Here is a 17,881-nt window from a genome sequence, read left to right on the forward strand (position 1 = left end):
CCAATGTTGGTTTCACTTTATTGAAGGAGCGTCCCGGTCCTATGTGTTCTTGTGTTTTGAAGAACTTAAGTAAATCGCAGGTAGATCTTTTCGATCCCTGAGAACAAGCTACGCGACCTAGCGCACAAGCTCGCGAGGATGGTGTGCGATTCGGTGTTGCACGATAATTTGTCACATTTAAGGTAAATGAGTAGACGTTGTATACTAATAAGACGCGGTCTTTTCGTGGTATCGCACACCTCCATGCCTGAAGCCTTTCTTCGCGTGCTAGAGGCGTGAAAAGCGCGAACTTCTATTTGCAAGATTTGTAGACACTGCTGCAAAAGGGCACAAAGAGCTTGCCCATTCTCCCGCAGCGCAAAAACACTCGGCCACTATGACATTTTCAAAAATGAGCTCAAAGAGCAATGGCAGCAACAAGAAAAAGTGCGTGCATTGTGTATCAGATTGCAGCTTATCAGTGTGACTGTACGTCACACTCAGTCTGTCCTCCTTTGTTCCCTTTCCCTCTCTTCATATCGCTCGCTTTAAAAAGGGCTCGAAATAAACCGCCGGTCTCTTTTGGTTGGCGCAGCTCTAGCCACCATGACTGCCTCCTTCTTTTAGAGACACAATACATGGTGTCAGAAGTGCCAAAACCTCGCCAAAATGGATACCGTTAAGCCTCCAGAGCAGCTGCAGTTCGCAGGCAACATACGAAGAAATTGGCAGATGTTCAAGCAAAAATTGGAACTCTTCTTCGCGGCGACGCCCACCAAACCACCCAGGACGGAAGCCACCAAGACAGCAATCCTGCTCAGCATCGCCGGTGAAGAAGCCCTCGACATCTACAACAACTTCTCGTTCGCAGAAGGTGAGAGCAATGAAGACTACCAGATAGTGCTGAGGAAATTCGAGGAGTACTGTGTCGACGAGGGGAACGAGGTTTACGAGAGGCACGTTTTTCGCCTTCGCATGCAGAAGGAGGGAGAGCCGTTTGAGCATTATTTGCGAGAGCTAAAAAAACAGGCGAAGCTATGCAGTTTCGGCACGCTAGAAGAATCCATGATAAGAGATCAGGTTGTTTTTGGCACAAACAACCCGAAGATCAGGGAGAAGATGCTGCGAGAAAAGGGCTTAACCTTACAGAAGGCGGAGCAGATGTGTAAAGCTGCCGAGGTTTCAGCACGACAGAATGCTGCTTGGTCGAGTCAAACGCTTCAAATAGACTACGCCCAACGGGCAGAGCAGAACCAAAAAAGATTTCGGTGCCGACAGTGCAACAAGGAGCATGCGCAAAGGCAGTGTCCAGCATATGGCAAGGCATGCTTTGCTTGCAATAAGCCGAACCATTTTGCCATATGCTGCAAGCGGCGGCCGAGGCGACACATCGACCAAGTACAAGAAGTTGAGGCAGATGACGGATTTGACATTTTGGACATCGGTGTATACGGTGTAAGCGACGGGGAAAGCGCAGACTGGACGGTGAGCGGAAAGATAGGCGGCCAGGAAATCAGATTCAAAGTGGACACAGGTTCACAAGCCAACATAATTCCTTGGTCTCTTTTCCGCCGTTTCAAGACAGCAGCGGGCCTGAAGAAAAGCAGTGCAGTTTTGAAGGCTTACAACGGCAGTGCCATCAAGCATGTCGGATGTGGCAGAGAACTGCTGCTACTAAACGACGTGACAGACGCTGTGACCTTTTTCGTAGTCAAGAAGGGTCGTCAGGCCATATTAGGGCTGCACGCATGTCAGCAATTTGGGCTTGTCCCGAAAGCTGTGGATTCGGTAAGGTGGAGCGAGCCGGCACCAGAAAAGGCCTTTCCAGACTTATTTCAGGGTACGGGCTGTGTCGGAAGGCGATACCGGATGGTCCTGCGGGAGGATGCTGTTCCAGTCGTGCACCCAGCCCGACGGGTACCGTTGGCCCTCAGGGAGCCTCTTCGACAAGAACTGGAACGCATGGAAACGGCCTCCATTATCAAGAAGGTCGACGAACCGACAGAATGGGTGAGCCCTCTTGTTATTACGCGTAAGAAAGATGGGGCCCTTCGTGTCTGCATAGATCCGAGGGATATAAACAAGAACATAAAGCGTGAGCACTACCCTATGCCAACAAGGGAAGAGATTGAGGCAGAGCTGTCAAGTGCAAAATTTTTTTCGCGCCTAGATGCCAAGGCGGGTTTTCATCAAATTCCATTGGACGCAGCTACATCACGAGTGTGCACTTTTGCGACGCCGTTCGGGCGGTACCGCTTCTTGCGCCTTCCGTTCGGAATTTCGTCAGCAAGCGAAGTTTTCCAGAAAACGCTAACAGAAATATTTGAGGGATTGGCAGGTGTCCGTATATACATAGATGACATTTTAGTGTGGGGTGACAGCGAGGATCAGCACAACGAACGCCTACAGGCCGTGCTGAAGCGGGCACAAAAAGCGGGTCTGACTTTTAACCTGCGGAAATGTGCATTTGGCTTGAAAGAAATTGAGTTCCTGGGTGACGTGATAGGTGAGCAAGGAATACGTCCGAGTCGCAACCTGGTTGAAAGCGTCCGTTCACTGCCGAGACCCACAGATAGGCACACTGTGCGCAGAATGATGGGCGTTGTCAACTACTTTCGCAAATATGTGCCGTCGCTGAGTGATAAGACAATCTTGCTGCGGGGCCTTGTGAAAGAAAACGTCACGTTTGAATGGACCACAGCGCATCAGCGTGAATGGGAAGCAGTGTGCGACGCGTTAACAAACCCACCGTTGCTCGCACTCTTCGATGAGAAGAAGGATACTAAGATCACTGCGGACGCTTCGGGGACCGGTTTAGGCGCGGCGCTGCTGCAGAAACATGGCAATGACTGGCGCCCAGTGACGTATGCATCAAGAACATTAACCGATTGCGAGACCCGTTACTCGCAAATCGAAAAGGAAACGCTCGGTATAGTGTTTGCATGCGAGAAGTTCCATCATTTTGTTTATGGTCGAAAGGTATGGATCGAAACTGATCATAGGCCCCTGCTGGCCATTTCTCAAAAAGGCATTGGAGACATGCCACCACGATTGCAGCGTTTTTTCATCAGGCTTTTGCAATATGATTACACTTTGCAGTTCGTGCCTGGCAAGGACCTGGTTCTGGCGGACATGTTGTCGCGTGCACCCGTGCCATCGCAGTCATCGAGTGCCTTGACAGACGTCGACATCCATGCGACAGAGGTCGTCTCCGGCATCGTAAGCACGCCAATGAAGGTACGCCTGGAAAAGGAAACCAGGAACGACCCGTATTTGAGCGAGGTGAGAGAACGAATCTCACGGGGTGAAGCCATCGAAGGTGAACTCAAGCCCTTTGCCGGAGAGCTGTCGGTGGTAGAAGGAGCCCTACTCAAGGGCTGCAAAGTGGTAATACCCAAAGCAATGAGAGGAGAAATTCTTCGACGAATACATGATGGACACCTCGGACTAAATAAATGCAAGGCGAGAGCACGCAGATTGGTATTCTGGCCTGGACTCAGCAGTGCGATTGACTCCTTCATTCGGGGGTGCAGTACTTGCCAGAGGTATGCATACAAGCAACCGAGTGAGCCCCTTATCATGCAGCCAACACCGGACAGGCCATGGCACCGAGTGGGAATTGACCTTTTTCAGTTCGGGGGAGCCTCCTATGTCATCGTATATGATGCCCACTCCAATTTCCCTGACGTAGAGAAGCTAAGAAGCACAACGGCCAAAGAAGTCGTAGATAAAATATCTGGCATTTTCTCACGGTACGGCATCCCGGTTCAAGTATGTACTGACAATGGGCCCCAGTTTGGATCCCAAGATTTCCGAGAGTTCGCGCAAAAATATGACTTTCAGCACATCACATCGAGTCCAGAATTTCCGCGGTCAAATGGACTGGCTGAAAAGGGGGTCCAGATTGTTAAGCGCATCCTAAAGAAGACCAGTGACTCCCATGGGGACTTTTGGTTGGGTCTTTTGGCATATCGGTCATCCCCACTAGAAGATGGTCGCTCTCCGGGCGAACTACTGCAAGGCCGGCACCTTCGCACGACCCTTCCCAAGTACCAAGATGATCCCGGCACTACAGTGGAAAAGCGTCGCCAGTCTTCGAAGGGAAAGGCACTACCACCGCTCGAAAGTGGAACTTCAGTGCGCATTCATAATGGAGACTGGTCACGCACCGCGACAGTAAGCGAGCAAGCCGCACCAAGATCGTACCTGGTGAAGACGGAGGACCAGCGGATGCTGAGGCGAAACAGGCAACACCTACTGCGCATGCCCGGAAACGGTACAAGCGAAGATCAAGACCAGGACGCCGAAATCCCCGAAGACATGTTCGATCGGGACAAAAGCCAGAACTGCAATACACCGGGAGAACAAGCGCACCGAGACCAACAAGACATGGTGGAGCCGACAACTATAACGCAAGGTGCCGACCATGAAGGTGACAACTTTTCTGATGTACGAAAGTCGACCAGGAAGCGTACGGAACCTCGACGAGTGCATTACGACACAAAATTTCACCAAGTTTCCTAACATGTTTTTATTGAATCAGCAAGAGAAGATGTATCAGATTGCAGCTTATCAGTGTGACTGTACGTCACACTCAGTCTGTCCTCCTTTGTTCCCTTTCCCTCTCTTCATATCGCTCGCTTTAAAAAGGGCTCGAAATAAACCGCCGGTCTCTTTTGGTTGGCGCAGCTCTAGCCACCATGACTGCCTCCTTTTAGAGACACAATACACATTGCACGGCTAACGTAGCACGTGAACTGCGAAGGCCAAACCCCAAAAGCGCGAAAATGCACTGCACAGCGACAAGCGACGAAACGGGCGACGTGTCGCGTGGTCGTGATCGCTCGATAAATTGGTTTTAGGAACTCGATCGACAGGTTCTTAATCTGGGGCGAAGTCCCACGCCGAAGCCTGCATCGATCCATTCAAAGTGCCCTGGAACGCGAAGAGGAAAGCTACGCGCGTCGTGTCTTCCCTCTAGCCTGGCCGTTAATTCTCACAGGGTGAGCGGGGAACGCGGTCGACAGCCAGGCCGGCGTCGGACAGCTAGTTTAGGGCCAGCTTGTCGTGCGTGTCTCGAGGGCCGTTTTCAGTTTGAGAGAACATTACGAGCGTTGCGTCTGCAAGCGTCGACAATGGAGAATCAGACGCTCTTAGATACTTCTTGTATATATACTTCATCAATGTGTCTATAATTGTAAATTGCGCATATATTTCATAAAAAGTTTATTTTAATAAAACATCGTGTATATATCTATATGTAACAACGTGTGCCACGTCTTCATATGACGGTAGAGGACTTGTACGGAAGATTCACGGATTTTCCAGACCTTCTCCGAGCCAGCTACCCAATTATCATTGACTTCGAGGATATGGCGCGATTTTTTGTCAGATTTGGAAACCATCGCGCAATTGCCCGAGCTGCTCCGCGGAATTTATTAGCAGCCCGCCATGGTCCTCAGTCCGTCGCGCCATCTATCGGCATGCCAAAATGATGACATAATGCGCTCTCTCCAACGAGCGCTCCCTCCGCGTCGTTCGCTCACCTAAAGTGTTTCTTGCACCGTGCTTAGATAGGAAAAGGAACTGTTTTACATCAGTGTTTTTTTTTTCAACTACAATACGTCTGGTCACACAGGCGACATTTAGTTGGCTGATTATTGGTGTATATTAACGTGTTGGCAAGCATAAATAGGACACAGCGGTGCCCCAGCCAGTGCAACAACAGGATGAATTCTAAAGGCGATTACGAACTAAAAAAATCACGCCACATCCACGAAGTGAATGATGATTGAGGAGCTGGCTCGGAGATAACCGGATAAACCGTGAATTCTCCGTAAAATTCCTCTACTGTCATATAAAGACGTCACACGTTGTTATAGTAGCGATTGTGGTCAGGTTGTTGAACCACAAGCGGTCGCACACCTTGCAGCTGTGGCGGAACGTGTGGTCGAGGAAACCGCGCTTGAAGCGCGCGTTGCCTATGCTGTATGTGGTTTTGCCTGCGTTAATGTCATCATATAGGCGCTCGAAGAACAACAAGAAGAAGACTTCTCTTTCGCGCGAGCTGCGCCTGTGGCAGCCGCCTCTGGAAGTAAGGTTACGCTTACGGTGCGGGACATTGGCCCAGCTTAAGAACCTGGCGAGCCAGCTCCTAAAGAGTGACGGTTTCTACGTGTACAGGTCGTCAATGTTAATAGTGGTGATAATAGCATGAGAGCACCTCTATCCGCAGTTTCATTTTCTACCCATGCTTGTTATGAGTTGCAGGTTTCTATGGCGGCTTCGTCCTACGCGAAAAGCCCGGCACCGGCGAGCGTGCAGAAATCTGGCCTTCGATTGTGCGCCGGTAGCATGCGTGTATGCGCCGTTTCCTGATAACTGGGGGGCTATTTTGCAAACGTTCTGTCACAGAACGCAGACGGTCTGTTCTATCGAGCCTCAGGTGGAGGCTCTTCGACGGTCAAGACGCGAGAATAGCCACAGAAGGACAACAGAAAGAACGGAGGCCCCGCTCTGTCGATAGAACGAATACAAAACATTCCACCATCTCCCACTAAAGGGAACCATGTGGGGATGCGAAAGAGCACAGTGGTCGATTAAAATTCCGTTGATCACGGGCACCTTGCCCGATGTTAACGCGTCCTTGCATGTGGAGCACAATATGAATTCACTGTAGTTGCTCTTGCTCTTCCTCGTCCCGAAGTCTTGTTGCAGCACGCGACGCGGGTTCATCGCGCGTCTGCACTATACCGTTCTCCCAAGCCATCACGTTATTGATGAAAGAGTGTAAGGGGGAGAGGCCACAGTGTCTTACCTAGCCCCTTACACAGGCCCGGACACGCTAGCGCGTGCTAGCGCGTTCTGACCAGGATAGAACGCGTTACGTCATCGCACGTCTGCAGAATCTCGTTCGCCGACGCCATCACATGATTGCTGAGAGAGTGCAAGGGGGAGAGGCCACAGAGTCTTACGTCTTACCCAGCTCCGAACGCGCGAGCGCGTGCCAGCACGTGGTTTTGTCTGCGTTACGCCAAGCTTTTACAGCATACGGCAGCCCGGGTACCTATAAAGTGCTCTGCACGTATCATCAGCAAGGCGGTCGAAGAACAAGACGAAGAAGTCTTCTCCTTGGCGCGAGCGCGCGCTGAATATGTTACAGATGGCTATGATAGGTTTTCGACAGCGGACGGTCGCCAATGGAACTACGGACAAAGCCCAGCGCAAAAGCTGCTTTGCATCTAAAATGACATCACGTAGCAGCTAGTAAGGTGCCATGTTTTCTCGAAAACCCCGCGACACGTTCGTAGTGTGCGGTACTGACCGAAACCGGAGAATGATAGCTAAGGCTAAGCATACTTACTACTACTAGCAAAAACTTAGCATCTCTAGGAAAAGCTTAGCATCACTAGCAAAAAGTAAAAACAGAAAGACTAGGTCGAACACTAGCTCCGCTGTTGGTTCCAGCAATGCGTCCCTAGTGCAAGCTGCGGTTTTTTTTTGCACAGTAATCTACGAACGCAACCATGAATGTTAGTTGACCGCCTCGATTTTTCTGACATCTTCAAACACCTGTGGGAGCCTGGACTGTGAGCAAGCGTTATGCTGACTCATTTTGTCCTAAGCAGCAGCAATCGTTGCATATCTTCACACATATGAACATAAGGCAATGTGATATACGTGTGTGGCTACTGCGATCGGAATGTTTACCGCACAAATCTCGGAGGGATGCTGTAACGTTCTCGCGAGGTGTGATCAGATACTCCATCGCATTCGTCCCAGACACTGCATTTCTGGCGATTAGGCGATGACGTAAAATATTTGCGCTACAAATGTGCCAGTATCGAAAGTAGCCGAAGGTAATACACATGTAACGCGGTTTAATACTTTAAACGTGATACCAATTGGTAAGGAATCTTCAAATGTGTTGAAGTTGCCAGGAGGTCATCTGATACATACGGCGCAATTCGAGGGCTGCCAATGGTCTGCTCGTACCAATCGTTCAGCATGTCATTCCATTCCTTGTCGGAACTGCAAAAAGTGAACGTAAGTATATGTGATGTAGTGTCAGGTTTGGGCCCAGGACCGCTAGCCAAGGAGCGATCGAGCCAGGAGTGCACACACACACAATGATATTTACAGAGAAAAATGCGACTGATAATTAAGTGCCACTGAAAATTGTCTGTCCCATGCAGTCCTGTACAAAATGTGTCTCTGAATGAGGTCTCTCGCCGTGTTTAACTTGTGGCCTGCTGGACGCCGATCGCTTGTAGACGGCGCGCCGCTTGGCTTGTTGACGTCCTCAACGTGAGTCGTACAACGCCATGAGACGACCTTCTGCAGCAGCAGCACTAGGGTAGCGATAGCTTGGTAGCTCCGCAGCAGCTCTCAGCACACCAGGCTCGCGGCAGCCACCCCGAACGGCAGCACGAACATCGGCCCACAGCAAATCGGAACTCGCAGCTGCTCTTTATGGCAGCCAGAACAGCGAAACCACGCCTGATCCCTGGGCCAGTCACCCAGCCGGAGTCCAGGAACGGAAGAGCGCCTTGAGGACATCGCCTAGTTCCCTTGATCGGACATTCAGCCGAGAACCGTCTGTCCTAGCACGCCGCTTGTTTGTTTGTTTGTGGATTCCTTGCATTTGGCTCACACTCACAACGGGGGATTGACCATGAAGCCGGCGGTTAATGTAAATTCGGAAATTAAGCAAAATCTTTGGAAAGAGAAAGTGGCTTTTGTTCAAATAGAACAAGGTGATTTCCGTGACAGAACAAAAGGAAATAAAGAAATAAATAATTTTTTTAGGGAATGAGAAGCAATAAACTGAGAAACAACGAACTAGCAAGGTAATCTCTTCGTGCCACCCAGGAATTCGCAGAGGGCCCCGCCGACGTTCCTGCTACTATATTCCAATGAAGCAGCCCCAAAGGAGAGGATATTTAGAGTTCTTAGTGGTATTCCTATTTTTCAAAATAAAACTTCAAAGCACTTTTTTCTTTGATTTTTGTAACGGTGACAGGTTGCACGCTGCGCTGCCTCGAACGCTGTCACGTGCTTCCCGACCTCGTGCGCTCTTCCTCGTAGTCTTCTACGGCGATCGCGCAGCTTCGTCTTCGCTCTTCCTCTCGCAGTATACAATCTGATACAGTTCACACCGAGCTGTATGATAACATTCGAAGGAATGTTTCTCCAAAAGAAAGTTTGTGAGGAGAAAATGGCTTTCTTGTTATGTAACGTGCTACCTTTACTGTGTCCTCAATTGCGTCATTTTGCCTGGCAACAAGTCAATGGTACAAATGGTTTATGATATAGAGTAAAAATGACTTATTATACTGAAAATCCCACCTCGATGTTTTCTCACTACGGCATAAGTGACATAGATGATCACCCTAAAGGATGATTGATCTGCATGGGATGAAGATCTCACGTGCAACATCGTTCGATGATGCACTTATTAGGTGCTCACCCCGCAATCTCGTCCAGAATCGCTGCGCTGCTTGTAACGGAATGTACCGTGTCACTGCTGCAAGCTGACGTTGTGAACAATGGTCCTTGGGCTTCTGGTGTTACTCCAGGCCATATTTGAGGGTCCTCACTGTAGAATACAATAACACGTACAGGAAAATTAAACACAAAGTTTACACTACTTTCTAACAGCGCTACATAAGAGAATAGTACTTAGTGCAGCGCAAGTGACTACAGACGTGTCTACCGCTTCTTTTCGTCTTCGACGGTTCCTTGCTAAATCCGCATTATCGATGCCCTGTATACTTACTGCACATGCTCAACGCCTTGACTGTTTGAGAAAAGCACCAATTTTCGTAAGTTATATTCCATCGGAATTGCAAGGGGGGCGGGGGGCTTGCACCACTCTGGCAACGGGCCTGTTGAGTGGCAAACCCATTGAATCGCACTATGCGTCAAAACATGTTAATTGCGCGACGAGGGGGCGGTTTAAAGCTGCCTACCTATTACAAAGTGTGCAGCTGCGCAGGCGCGCGTTGCACCTTACGTAGGGGTTGTGGTTACTCCGACAATTTCCAAAAGGAAGAATTGGGACGCAGTGGGCCTTCGTAAGTGTGCTTGCAGTAGACATTCTAGGATGGTTTGAAACGGCCAAAGTTACGCGGGCAAACACTCCTTTCCTTGCGGCACGGGTGAATCCGATGCGCATGGGGGCAGATTACGCTAGCGCGTCTTACTGTTGAAGGCCGAGGTCAAGCGTCCTCGTGTTTGTTTTTGTGTATACTGCACGTCTGCACTGTTACTCCCGCGGGTACCTACCGTTCAGAATCCAAGTGCCAGCACAGGCGTCCTCTGGCGCTCGCCTATCTCTGCCTCAGCCCATTGAAAGACCACATGTCTTTCAATGGACTGACTGTGCAGGCTTTCTGTAAGGTGCCTACATGTACAGTCGAGTGCATAATTTTAGAGACCACGGGAGCGCGTGCCGAGGCGCGTCGCTGCGCCTTCTGGCGGCTGCACGGCTCTGTCCGGGAGCGCGTACTGCGCACGCTCGTCCCATATCACCCGGCAGCCTGTCCTTTCGCTCGTTTCAACGGCGCGCATCTCGAAACGTGGCGGATGGTGCAAGGTGTCACTTCTGTAGTCGCTGTGAAGTCAATGAAAAAAGCCGAGCGCTAATGTGACGACAGCACATCATTTGCGGGTTTCGGCGTGCTGCACATAATGCACGTTACTCCTAGTCGATCCGCGGCGTGATCACATTTTGAATGTCGAGTTAGGCAATCAATAAGCTCAGCCAGCAGTGTTGCCTTTTGCGCTCTCATTCGCCGAACTAACGCACGTAGTAATACTCGGTCCAAGTATCATGTGTCTATGAACATGCATGAAACCACCAAACGTCCAACAGCTGCAGAAAAGAGCCGAGGAAGAAAGGTGAAAGCAAACTCGGTTTATTAAGGATAAATCCTTTATTAAGGCCGCTGCGGTGGTGCAGTGGTTTCGATGCTCGGCTGCTGACCCGAAAGACGCATCTTCAAGTCTCGTCGCGCATGCCGTATTTCGATAGAGGAGAGATACTTGAAACTAGTATACTGAGTGGACGTTAAAGAACCCCGAATGAGCAAACATTCCCAAGAAGTTACTTTGGTGGAGCTCTATGTCATATCTATATAGTAAAATTTATTTCTCTCTCTATATCGTGGTTCTGTCACGTCGAGAGCCCGCACTTATTATTGGTAGGAGTCGAGCCTCGACCCAAGAGTTTCTAGGATTCGAATTTCAGATATTCATGTGTCGTCTTCTACTACTCGAACCATAAACCCCGATTGAAGTCAACCCATTAATTGGATGCATTATAGTAGATTAAGACAAGTAAGCGTGAATTAATGCGGATTGAGACGTGCAAGAGATGTCATAGGCTTTCACTTTCGAGTCTTTTGATATTTGGGGGTATCTGGGAATGTTTTTTTCCGGAAACTAGAGAAAACGAAGGTTGAAAGGGGCGTCACCGCTTTCAGTATTTCAATAGAACTCTACCCATGACATATGCACGGAACATTCTCGAACGCGAAGTAGTCGGGAATTGAGACTGCCTCCATTAACATCCGTCGCTCGAGCATCAGCGTGTATTCTGGTATTCTGGTCACGTTGTTTTGTAAAATACTGCAGTGAATTACAGGCGAACACATTTCAGTTCGAAGTGCTCAAATGTTGGAGGCCCCACAAGGAAACAAAAGTTAATTCCTTAAGCTGTTCGACCAAATACCTCGCACGGCGGCACACCGCTCCTTTTGTACACATTACTCACTGCGTGGAAATGCGATTCTTTATTATAGCTCTGTCAGAAAAATTGGGCACTCAGAAGGTTCACGCGTGCTTGCGACGCAGGCGCAGTAGCATTTTGTCATTTTTGTCAATTCTTTGCCTTGTTTCGTGGTCTTTCGGGCTTGGTGACGATAAGAAATTATCTCGTACAGCAAATGTTGAATGGCAGCATATCGCGGCACAGCCCAGCTATTGGACAGCTATTGCACAGTGCCATTCTCGAAAGAGTATAAGATCGGGGGTTTGAAGGCCCCCACATTCGTCTTCAAAAATGTCGCCACGAGTACCAGCTGATGAAAGGAGACGCATCGTAGAGTTAAGCATCCAAGGCTTTTCTCAGCGGGTCATCTGCCGGCTCCTTCAAAGGTCAAGAAATGCGGTGAGTCGTGCCATCCAAGCGTACCGACAAACAGGGGGGATCAGTGACAGAGACCGTGCTGGAAGGTCAAGATGCACAGATGACGAAGTGGACAGGCTAATTATCGCCGCCGTAGTAGCTGATCCCCATATATCAGCGAAAGGCATAAAAGATGCATTGCATCTCAACGCATCCGTCTGGACTATCCGTAGGAGGTTGGCAGAAGCAGGGCTTGCCAACTGCGTCGCGGCCCAGAAGCCCCACATCACGGACAGGCAAAGATCCATGCGACTGCAGTTTGCGCGTTCTGTGCAGACATGGGGATCAGAAGAGTGGGGAGAAGTCGTGTTCAGCGATGAATCAGCGTTTTCAAGTCGCTGGGATCAGGAACGGCGAGTACGGCGTCCAATGAACTCGAGGTCACGGTGTTAGAAGTACAGGTGGAACGACGCAGAACCGGCGCCATGCGCTCGCTGCGTCGAACTTCTGTTCCTCCGCGCCGTCACGCCGCTAGATGGCAGGAGCAGTCAAGAGGCTCACAGCGGCGCGCGACGGCCTCTCTTCCGACAAAGCCACGGTGACGAAGCAGTTGTCGCCACATTGCTTCCTCGTTTAATTCTTTTTGTGCTATGGCAGGTCATACCATTTGAGTGAGAAAGCCGTGAAATGTGCAAAAAGTGTTGCGGTGCAACTCTGTTTACAAGACCTGCACTGAAAAGTCGCTTTTTCTGCACCCCGAGATGCGGAACGCCTGATATGTTTGGCGCCATGCGATTCCGCGCAAGGACCATGTGCTGCAGTCGACTGATTACGTGTGCGAGAAGCACTTCGAGCCGAGGTACATAACGAAGGCGTGGGAAGCAGTGTACAAAGGGCACGTTCTTGTGAGCACACCACGAAAGGCGGCTCTGGCTAATGACGCCGTGCCGACGAAGTTTTGAGTTCGTTTTGAGTTCATCCACGCCGTAAGTTGGCCCGTGTTTTTTAACACCTACGTGCGTGTGCAGTCTTTCTCTCTCCGTGCGAAAGCTACGCTTGTTAACAATGAGAATATCTGGGGTTTTACGTGCTGAAACCACGTTATGATTATGAGGCACGCCGTAGCAGAGCTCCACAAATTTCGGCAATGTGGTGTTATTTAATATGCACTGACATCGTAGGGTACACGGGTCTCTAGCATGCCGCCTCCATCAAAATGCGACCGCCGCGGCTTGGATCGAACTAGGGAACTTCGGTCAGCAGCCGAGTACCGTAACCGGTGTACCACCGCGGTTTACTGGCTACGCTCGTAAAGACTCCACACACCGCGATCGACGTGTTCCTTGAAAGACGAAGTAGTAATGCTGTCTTCGGGTGACTATGCGAGACATAAACAGTGAAAAATATCCCTCAGTTGGCAACACAGAACAATCGGAAACACATATCCACCACTCCTACTTAAGGTCTCCCCTTCTCGCAGTGCCAAACCAGGATGCTTTTTCATGTCCTTCGTCGGTGCCTCAAATTTAGCTGCTGGCATTCACTAAAATTCAGTATTTTATGCGCGACCAACAAAAAAGTCGTATTCGTCACACATTTTTTTATCCGCGATCAACGACCGCATATTACTTCGAATGTTCGCGACAGCAAGGAGTGTGTGCATTTTCTGTTGCAATGCTACGGCTAATGCGGTATTTTTTCTAACTATCTAAACTATAGGGACTATGCACTGAAACTGAGCCGCAATGTGGCGCTGCGGTGCCCCGAGCTGGGCGCCATTTTTGCGGTTCTCGTGCAGCAGCCGACCCACGCTTGCTACTGTGCTTGCTGTGTGTATGCGCTAGGTGTTGTGTGGTGTTTCCTTGCCTTCCGTGTACTCGCGTGTTTCATTAACGATAGTACGGCGTGGCAACTGTCCCCTACCACTGCGTGTTGCACGGATCTATAGTCATTTGCCTGGCTGTGCAAGCGATCGCCGTGTTGCTGCAGCGAAAAGATGCTGCTCAGCGACTACGCCAAGTCGCCGTCTGATCCCGAGCGCAGGAGATCAAAGTCGCAAAATGCGGTAGCGGCGACCCCTTGGCGCTTTCCGATGACCAGTTCACGAACGATGTTGGCTGCTATCCCAGCGTAGACCGTGCGGATATCAACAATTATCTTGTTCACGGGACAAGTTTCGTGACGCGGGAGCAGCTTAAGAGCTACAAATCCTTGTAGGCTCACAATTATGTCACAAGCGGCCTCGTGGAGCCACCAAGGGTGAAAACTCTTCGTGATGGCAACATCGTCGTCGTTTCAAAGGTAGGCTGTTGCTCGCGCTTCTTTTAGCGTGCGTTGTGGACTTGTAGCCGATATTGAGGCTCGGCGCCCAGTCTGGATTGGCGTCGTCCATCGAATAAGCTGGTCTTCCTGAAATGGAACGTACGCGCCTGCAGTGCTGTACGTAAAATATAACGCCGAGGTGATGCATTTTATGCTGCTGCCGCGCTCACCTGTGATGAAATGCGCCCCGCAAACGCGGTAGTGCGTCGCCGATTCGTCCAGGTCTTCGCGACGAATTCTGCTCAGCCATAGAGCTCTCCGCTTTGACGACAGCTCCGTTGTCTTCGCACACTGTCCTGATATAACTTTCGGCACGACATAGAACCCTACCCGTTGAAAGTTCTCGTCGTTGGGGCTGTTTCTTGTGCGGTTGGAGCAATCGTAAACAGCGCAGTTCACCATAGCCGATTGACGCAGCTCGACGCGCAACAACGTCCTGCGGCTTGGGCACTTTACAAGTCCATGCAACACGCAGTGGTAGGGGACAGTTTGCAACGCCGTACTATCGTTAATGATACACGCGAGTACACGGAAGGCAGGGAAACACCACACAACACCTAGCGCGTACACACAGCAAGCACAGTAGCAAGCGTGGGTCGGCTGCTGCACGAGAACCGCAAAAATGGCGCCCAGCTCGGGGCACCGCAGCGTCACATTGCGGCTCAGTTTCAGTGCATACTCCCTATAAATTAAATTTTGTCATATTTCAGCGTGACGTCACTGTCATATCTTTAATTGTCCGAGTGAGGAAAGCATGTGTTGAATTTGCCACCGGGAACCTTCGCGGTGGCAAATTCAACCGTTATTCAACAGATAACGGCTGTATTGTCAAAATTTCGATTTATTCGCAGCTTTATTTATTTATTTATTTATTTATTTATTTATTTATTTATTTATTTATTTATTTATTTATTTTTGTGCTCGTTATAGCGCGAACGCACAGTTTTTTATTCATTTCGAGGAGCGTTCGCGCCTCCGAAGCGACCATGCCTGATATCGCTCTTGAGCCACCAGTAGTGTAGCGCCATCTAGGGCCCTGTGCACAAAACGCCACAAACCGCGGACAGAAGTTCGCCGCTTCCGGAGGCGCCGTCGGTCCACCTATAATACTTCTAACACCGTGCTCGAGGTAACATTTGCGATTTGTCTTCTACATTAATGTCATCCTTGTACTATTTACCATTGAATGTGTAGAAAGAGTAGTGCACAGGGTAAGTAACCGCAGCTGGTAAAAATTAATGGCAGGTTACCCACTACAGTGCGCCTTAATTACGTTGTGGTTAAGGCAAGTAAAGCCCAGCACTTTATTGTCTTCGAACTTGCTGCAGAACATTGCTTAGCTTTGATTCTCATTAAGCTGTGTTACTTCTTATAGTGAGCAGCTCGCCAAACTTAAGCACCTCAGCCAATGTGTGATGTTTTTTTTGTATATTGTACCTCATTACCTTAGAAAAATACAGTTGAGTTTGCGAGGCCTTCTGGAACGCACTGAGGGTGCCTTACCAACATGTCGAATATTTCGCACCATCTTGGCGATCTCGCATAATTAAAATTTCATTATATGGATCTTTAAGTAAGACGAAATTGTTCGGGGTTAAAGTGACTATGTGCCATTGTCGTTCTTATAAATCCGTGTAACCAATCCAGCATTTCCTTCCTCGCCAGGTATTCACCACACTACACGCAGTCGGTCTTTGCCAGTGGCCGATGCTCTGTGAGTGTCTGGGCCGCCATGACCAGGGAAGGACTTGGACCACTGGTTCTTATCGATGGGAACCTTTCAGCCTCCACGTACTCCCTTATAATAGAGAGAGAATTGCTTCCTTATGTCTTGAATGGGCCGTTCAAGGATGGTTGTTTCGTGTACCAGCATGACAGGAGCCCGATTCACACTGCTCGCAGTGTGAAATCTTTGCTTGAGGGCCTTGCTGTTCGCACATTGGATGGCCACCTGTAGGAGCGGACCTGAACCCCATTGAAAACGTCTGGGGTCTCGTGAAACGCCGACTTGCGGCGCGGAATCTTGGAAGTTCAACGAAGGAGACCCTATGCGCGACCATACAGGAGGAGTGGGAAGCACTTCGTGCACGCCCCGAGATCGTGGCCGCGCTTTACAATTCGATGCCATCTCGTGTGGCGCAAGTGATTGCCGCCGATGGGCGTTTGATTAAATACTGAAAGTAGTGATCCTTCCTGGATAGCAGTTATAGCTATCGTTTTCTTTTTTTTTCTGGCTTATAAGAATAAACTGTTTATTTATCGCGTTTCCTGGCTATTCATTCTGGACTCGCGATATTCAGTGGTTTACTGCATACCACTGCACGCGCGATATTCGCACCAAGAAATGGAGGTGGCATAACGTCTCCGAGACAGAGCACAAAATTCATCACTGCAAGATGAGCATATCACGCAACTCCGTTTGAGAAAAGCTGAGAAACTGCATGTTTTCCGCGCTGCATCAAGGAAGAAAGCGTATTGAATGGCGCGCTCGAGCCATGCTATTACATTAGAGGCATTTTCGCCGCTATATTATCGCCCGGGAGTACCGGTGCTTGCACAGCGACTGCAGAAGTGGCACTGCGCCGTCCGCATCGTTTCGAGATGCGCGCCGTTGAAACGAGCGAAAGGGCAGGCTGCCGGGTGATATGGGACGAGCGTGCGCAGTACGCGCTCCCGGACAGAGCCGTGAAGCCGCCAGAAGGCGCAGCGACGCGCCTCGGCACGCGCTCCCGTGGTCTCTAAAATTATGCACTCGACTGTACAGTACGACATCCGCTTACACTCATTCCTTCTCCCAACACGATGACACTACATCCGGTAGGAGCACCTGCAGCCAGCCGGCGTTACGTGTTTTAGGCCTCGTAAGGCCAAACGTGTGCGCTGTCAATATCTCAGAAAGCGATGAAACAAAAGGCCAAACGTTCACACTTTCGCACGTCGTAGCGCGCATTCGGGCTACGTTAATCAATAGAAGTGTTCGACGAGAAGCTCACCTGGCATTGTCCGGAATCGAGCTTGCGTCGTTTGTTTCCTGAACTACTTGGTTGCTGCCGCTAGAGGCAGAGGAATATCGTGGCGTTTGTCCTTCATCGGCCATGTCGGTTACGTGGGCACTTTGCAGACACTGAGCGCGGTGGGAAAGGCGCGGGCAGACACCTACGAGTGCCCAGCGCTAAGTGCAGCGGTGCATCCTTTGCCAAACTAGCGCATGTTGTCGAGATTTGACACAGCGCATGCGCATTCTACGCTTTCCGTGTTCTGAAAAATCGCGTCCTAATGCTCTCTGTTTTTATCACAATGATCACCAGCCTAGGCGGTCCACGTGCTCCTATATCATGCCTAATGATATTTCCGTCTCTTCTTTCAAATTCCACAGTGGGGCCACGCTGCTTATCACGAGCACCAATAAGAGAGAATATTATGAAACCGTTAAGCATTTGTAATACCCTT

The 17,881-nt window shown here is 49.9% G+C and overlaps 1 protein-coding gene across 1 annotated transcript; it reads left to right on the forward strand.

Moving 5' to 3' along the window:
• The first annotated feature begins 719 nt into the window (after window positions 1-719).
• Window positions 720-6,332, forward strand: LOC125759973 (uncharacterized protein K02A2.6-like). The gene is made up of 4 exons (XM_049419516.1): window positions 720-853; window positions 1,819-1,989; window positions 3,079-4,411; window positions 6,250-6,332. Exons 2-4 carry the CDS (start codon window positions 1,849-1,851, stop codon window positions 6,330-6,332), a joined length of 1,557 nt encoding a protein of 518 aa, XP_049275473.1. The 5' UTR covers window positions 720-853; window positions 1,819-1,848.
• Window positions 6,333-17,881: the final 11,549 nt, after the last annotated feature.

The sequence above is a fragment of the Rhipicephalus sanguineus genome, chromosome 9, assembly GCF_013339695.2.
Source record: "Rhipicephalus sanguineus isolate Rsan-2018 chromosome 9, BIME_Rsan_1.4, whole genome shotgun sequence".
Taxonomy (NCBI): domain Eukaryota; kingdom Metazoa; phylum Arthropoda; class Arachnida; order Ixodida; family Ixodidae; genus Rhipicephalus; species Rhipicephalus sanguineus.

Bases quoted from the DNA above. Each gene is read 5' to 3' on its own strand.
- LOC125759973 (XM_049419516.1), top strand. From the start codon at position 1,849: ATGGTCCTGCGGGAGGATGCTGTTCCAGTCGTGCACCCAGCCCGACGG. The intron at 1,990-3,078 runs GTGAGCCCTCTT...TACACTTTGCAG, and splicing joins TCGACGAACCGACAGAATGG to TTCGTGCCTGGCAAGGACCT. The intron at 4,412-6,249 runs GTGACAACTTTT...TATGAGTTGCAG, and splicing joins GCAAGGTGCCGACCATGAAG to GTTTCTATGGCGGCTTCGTC.